This window comes from Miscanthus floridulus, chromosome 8, assembly GCF_019320115.1.
Source record: "Miscanthus floridulus cultivar M001 chromosome 8, ASM1932011v1, whole genome shotgun sequence".
Classification (NCBI taxonomy): domain Eukaryota; kingdom Viridiplantae; phylum Streptophyta; class Magnoliopsida; order Poales; family Poaceae; genus Miscanthus; species Miscanthus floridulus.
Genome location: NC_089587.1, coordinates 208,888,392 through 208,894,688, shown reverse-complemented (window position 1 = coordinate 208,894,688; position 6,297 = coordinate 208,888,392). Strand labels below are relative to the sequence as shown.

The 6,297-nt window shown below is 44.0% G+C and overlaps 1 protein-coding gene across 1 annotated transcript; it reads left to right on the top strand.

Annotated features, from left to right (window-relative positions):
- The first annotated feature begins 522 nt into the window (after positions 1-522).
- Positions 523-5,903, top strand: LOC136474768 (uncharacterized). Its single transcript, XM_066472323.1, has 5 exons — positions 523-779; positions 894-1,061; positions 4,646-4,726; positions 5,305-5,428; positions 5,545-5,903. Exons 1-5 carry the CDS (start codon positions 658-660, stop codon positions 5,596-5,598), a joined length of 549 nt encoding a protein of 182 aa, XP_066328420.1. The 5' UTR covers positions 523-657; the 3' UTR covers positions 5,599-5,903.
- Positions 5,904-6,297: the final 394 nt, after the last annotated feature.

Below are 6,297 nucleotides of genomic sequence, written 5' to 3'. Positions count from 1 at the left end.
TGACAAAAACTTGCCACGCCTAACCTTCGGCAAACTGTGGCTGCCAGAGAAAGTTTGACGAGCAAAATTGAAGCCACACTTGTGGCAAAGTTTGGCACGAAAATGGCCCTATGACGTGTGGGACAGGGTACTAAGAAAATGTAGCACGTTGTAGTTGTAGCAGCAAATCAAACAGCTGTCAGAAAAACTGTGACATGACTAACTTATGGTAGGGCATGTTTTAATTACAAACCAAACATGCCCTAGACATATAGAATGCTAGGAGGTTTCAGAGTCAACCATCCAGTATCTCTAGTTGGATCGATGGCCTTGTTGGAGGTTGTAGAGACTGCGTTTTGTGAGGCGATGAGAGCAGTATAATTCTCCAACTTCAGAGCATCCAATTCCAATCGCTCGACAGCTGCCCCAGTCGTCGTCATCAGTGCGCTGGTCGGCTGGTGAACTGGGCCATCTCGTGACGATCGGTACCGGGCCGTAAGCCCACCGGCTCAACAGCAGGCCGCAGATTTCCCCCCCTGTTTCCAGGACTCCCCCGGAGGGTCGCGCGTCGTCCGCAGTCCGCAGAGTTTCTCGCCGGATTCCCCAACCCCCCCAAGCAGCTCCCTCTCCTCTCCGCCTCCACCCATCGAGCACCGAGCACCGAGCGGCGGCGGCGGCATGGAGGCTGGCGGCGAGGAGTTCGCGATCGGCGCGGTGATCTCCGCGAAGACCACCCTGGGGGAGGAGTTCGAGGGCCAGATCGTCGCCTTCGATCGCCCCTCCAACCTCCTCGTTATCCATATCCTTCCCAAATCGCTCATGCTCCTCACCCGCATCTCCATGTCCTTTACCTATCGGTCTCGCTGTTCGTTTGCCCGTGTTGTTGTTTTGTTTCCTTGACGGTGTAGATCACAGGAGGGCGTGGGGAGGGCCGAGAGGGGGGAACGGCGGAACGTGAGGGTGCTCAAGGCGAACTACATCCGGGAGTTCTCTGTGGTCAGCAAGGGTGACGACCCTCTCGATCCTGCCGGCTGCATGCTGGACCTCAACGCCATTTATGCCCGGGAGGATGCTGCACTCAGGTGCGTTAATCACTGTGATTTAGACGTAATATGTGCCGATTTGGGCTGCTCCTGTGTGGGGTGCTGTAATGAGTGGATCACACATCTTGGGGAAACAAGTACTAATTGACATTTATTTTGTTTCGATACTAGCTTGCTAGTGTAAATGTGAACGCATGCCCGAGCAAAAGGAAAGAGTCTGTCTACCCAACAACCATGTGTTTTATGTAGTTTCAACACATGAATTTTTTTGCACGATAGAATTAAAATCCAACAGCCTCCATCCTCCTTCTACCTCCAACCTTCTTCTACCTCCATTCTTCTTCTACCTCCAGACAATCACAAATCACAAGATCATAAATCCACAGATCACAGGAAACAATTTTTTTTCTATGCAAGGACAAAAGACATATTCGGTTGGTGCGGGGGATCAACCGGGGCCATTTGCGTCCGCTCGGCCGGTGCAAGTACATGTCCGTGCAGCTAGTGTCACTTGTTGGCTCACGATCTAACGCGACAGTAGGATCTGAGTACTCGTACACACAGCTCTCGTTCGTGCGCGGCTCAACAACCGAATTGTCTTCAGAAAATCCATGTGTTTTTTTGCGCTAAAACACATGTGTGTTGTATAGCATTTCTGAAAGGAAAAGGATTCAATCTAGAATCACCTTTCCATCTGTGGCCTAAATTGATTATTGCTGAAGTTGTGCGACTCAGTTAGACCTAACTCTTTTATAGCTGGTAAAAGCGATATTATTTCCATGTCGAAACATCAACAACAGTGTTAATGCAGATTTCTAGCAAGTGAGGGGGGAGCCAATGTGTGCCCATGTGTGCCTGGAGATAAGAGAGCTAGAAGGAAGTCTATAAGCTATAGTGATATAGTTCAGGTTGTTTGTGTGGGCCTGCAGTGCAGACCCTGGCCTTTTAACATTAGATCAAATGGCATCACCAAAGATATGCCAACATATTGGAAATAAGGAAACATCCTCTATTGGGATAGATATATAGTAGTAAAGGTTTGAATTTAGTAACCAAGAAAAAGAGTATATCTTGTGAAAGATTTATACTTGTGGGCTTTGGAGCTCTCCTATGATGATTTGGTCAGAGATTTTTGGTCCATGGAAAAGAATTTGGAAGTCTTGTGCTCCACATAAATGTTGTTTCTTCATGTGGTTGGTTGTACCTGCACACAATATGTGCTGGATCGCCAATAGGCTTGCGCGGCGAGGTCTTCGACACCCAGAACATTGCCCACTCTGTGACCAACATGAGGAAACGTTAAACCAGTTGCTCACCTGTCGACGAAATACGTCCGACAGTCTACCGAGGGGTATGCCCACGGTAGTAGATGATTCGGTGGAGGTGCGCGTGAGGGAACCGGATGGTGACACAGAACGCAAGAAACAACGATTAGACAGGTTCAGGCCGTCAGCTTGACGTAATAACCTACGTCATGTCTTTGTGGATTGTATTATGAGAGATGAGATGAGATGATCCTACGCTAAGCCCAGGATCTGTATGTCGATGTCGACTAGGGGACCCCTGCTCCTCCTTATATGCTCTGGAGGGGTAGGGTTACAAGGAAAGTATCCTATTTGGTATTATACAATATCTAATAAATCACATATTCTTGTAACCTTGCGGTGCACGCCGAGCAGTGCCGTGCGCCGCACGCCTTGATCTTGTGGGCTGGGCCACCTCTGATGGTGCGGCCCATGTCTTGTCCTGTGGGTACCGGGGTCATACCCCCACATCACATCTTCCCTTTTCGCAAGAACTTTCTAGTTCAACCTGCTGCAAATTGTTGGCCTACAAGCTCCGTCCCTGCAACCAGACGAGTGTTTTTTCGAAGATTGGTGGGCATAGGCTGAAACTAAGGGTGGATATTCAAAAAAGAAAGGGCTAAACTCTGTCGTCATACTTGGAGCATGGTCGGTTTGGAAACATCTTAATAGTTGTGCGTTTGATGCCTCTTCCCCTGACCTGGCTAGAGCACTGTTGATCGCTAGGGAGAAGTTGCATGACTGGGATCTGCCAGGGCTAAAGGCATCTCTTGCCTCCTCACCCTGCTGCCGGACATTGTTTAGTGGTGGTGTGCTGTTTCCCAGGTCGGGTCGTATTTTTATATCTGTCAAGGCAATTCCTGTACTTAAAGACTAGTGTGCGTGGGTCTGGGTTTGTAAGGGCTCTTGCCCCTTATCTTTTTCTTCTTAATATAAATGATACAGCTGTTTCGAGAAAAAAAAAATGATCAGAGTTGTGTTGCCTTTGGTGGCATTTAAAGTTCTGGAGATAAAAAAAACCTGGCCAACTGAAGGCTATGGTGCAGAGTTTCATCCACAAGAAGTGCCAAGGTCTAAAGATCGGGCAATGGTCATTCCAGATTTGTGTAAAGAACCAGAGGACATGAATGATGCCTATTTCTAGATAATGGTCATGCTGTAAGGTCTAGTATGTGTGACTGATGTTGCTCTTTCGATTGGAAGCTAGGATTCTCAGTAGTCTTGTTTTTTTATAGTTTCTCTGGAAGTCTTTTGGGGATGGTAATAGCTAAAGCTCTTACTGTCGTAGTGGTAGTTCTAGCTTTTATGCTACTAGTTTTGTATATCATGGATATTTGGATTCACTCGTACTTTGTAATTTTATTACCTTGAGCGATACACCATTATGGAAAAAACCCTGGTCAACTGTGTCACTAGCATAACATGTTGAATAGAAAATTTTGGAATTTAGTAGAGCATTGAAGATGACTTTTCTTTTCTTTTTTCATGTTTGTATCAATTGATTCTGCATAATTTGTTGTCTTGTTCTGATTATTGGTTGTGTCTTGAAAGTATGGAATGGAACATGTAACCAGTGGCGGACCCAGGATTTGAACCCAAGTATATGGCTGGGTCCGCCCATGCATGTAACTAGCGTGCGTAAAAGATACTAAGCTGGCATTTTTTTTCGAGGAATTGAGGTCTCTTTTGCCATGCTGGTATCAGTGGTGTTCACCTTGAGGTTTATAGTTCTTATCTGTTGTCCTAGTTTTACTGTCATGCATATGCCCATACCAGTGGCAGTGAACTATAATGCTTTAAACATTAGCATGCTCTTAAAGTACAATTGAGATGAGGTAAGTTATGAAGTTAGGCAAAAAGTACTTTAGTGAAGTGATTTTTAGTTTTGAGTTTCTTCTGTCACTTTTTTCTTTGGCTATCATCATGATGGATGGTGTTTGTCTTGACTCTTGAACCCAAAATGAGGCTAGTAGCTTTTCGAAGTCTTTTGTGATCCAACTGAAGCTACCAATCATAGGGGTACTGTAATTTGTCTGGTCATTGCTTTTAGTTTTAGTAGAAGTTTCTTAGAGTTAATGTTTTTGACTATTCATTAGTGTGAACAGTGGATCTTGGTCAAAACATCCCCATGCTTCTTCTGGGCTTCAAATGGCCATCCTACTTATTAGTCATTACAGTCTTTTGTCCCCCTTATGCTCTGTTACTATGTAGATGTGCTGTATTAGCTTATTACCATTCTATCAACATGAGAATTATCTTTCATGCCATTATTGTCTACTCTGCCAATTCACTTGTCACACCACATCTAATGATATGTAGGCAAGCAGAGATTGAGGCCGAGAGAATTGGTGTTGGTGTCACCCCAGAAGCTCAAAGTATATTCGATGCGCTGTCCAAGACGTAAGTTAACTTCACTTGTGTGCTTTTGATAATGTTCTACACATAATTTCAGGTCAGACATTACAGTTTGTCACTGCAACTATGTTTTTTGTTTCTCTGCATGCACAATTTGATGTTTTCCCAAGTTTACATTGGAACACATACTCCCCAAGTGCAATCTAAAAGTTACTCTGTTCACTGGAAACTTTACAAACATGAAAATATCTCAGAATGAATTTTATGCTATGATAACTGGATCAGCAACAAGTTATACCCTCGATAAATATTCGATTATGGCAAGGGATGCTCCTTATGTAAGACCAATGGAAATTGGGAAGTTGTCTGCATGCAAGGGGTGATTGCAGCGCCTTCTACTTTCTCATAGCTATTATTTTCTCTCGATGTGGCTCTCTAGTTTATTGCAGCAAATTGATTCTCCCAATGTGCCTTGCTCTGATTTGTCCATGACAATTTGGTTTCTTTCATACAATTTTCTAAAGTATTATAACATTTATCTCTGTTAGAGATTCTATATAGCACTATGACAGTAAGGGCATATGCGCTTTCAGATAACAAATTATGTTGTTCCATTCCATCAGGCTTCCGGTTCAGTGGGACAAGACTGACATTGTTGTAATGAAGGAGGTTCGTGTACGCAGTCCGTACCTGCCTGAAAATGTAAGTGGAGGAACAGCGGCAGCAAATGAACGCGTTAAGAAAGTGGTAAATACTTAACGCTTGACATCAATGTTCATAATTTTACATAGTTGGACCAGTGAAAGGACTAACAACATTTTTTTGGTCACCCTTCTGTTTTTGGTTGTGTTTGCCTCTTGCAGATTGACTTTGAGAGGAAAAGATTACATTCACGTGTACCTGGCCAATTCTCTTAACTTAAAAGGCTTGACTAATTTTTACATTAGCCTCCGTGTTGTATTTCTAATACCGCAGCCAGTTTTCTTATTCTGCGATGATGGGGTTTTCTATAAAATGTTTCAGAAAAAATCTTTCATAATAATCATATCAACTAGTTAGTTCTTTACTGTTTGATAGATGGCATGTGTTACTTGAATGGATTATAACACCTCGTATTGTACGATTGTTAGTTGTATCGCTGGTACAGTAGTTGGGAAGGATTGAATTGAAGTAGCACATGCACATCGAAATAACTCATACATCGAAAGTATTGCAGCTTATTTGCAGCACCAGCAGCTGTTATCATTCTCTGCTGGCACTGTATAACTGCTGTTTTTGGCTGCAAAAAAGTTCAAGCGAACAGGCCTGAAAATCCATCCACCATTCTTTATTGTTTCATTTAGTAGGCTTCTAATTCAACCCTGCTTTGTCGTTGTAACAATTTTTGGCAGGAGAAAATCAATTGGCGCCCTGTTACAGGCTTTATTTGGAGACTGCTAATTCAATCGTTTTGTCGTAGTAACACTGTTTGGATTCTGGCGACAACTCGCCTCGCCAGTTGTGGCACGTCACAGTTTAAAACGCTGTTGTTTGGTTCGTACTTAGGTGAAGACAGCCACGAAAGCACAGACTCATTTGCCGCCGCAGAGCGTGGCCTACGCTCGGCTCTGTTGGCT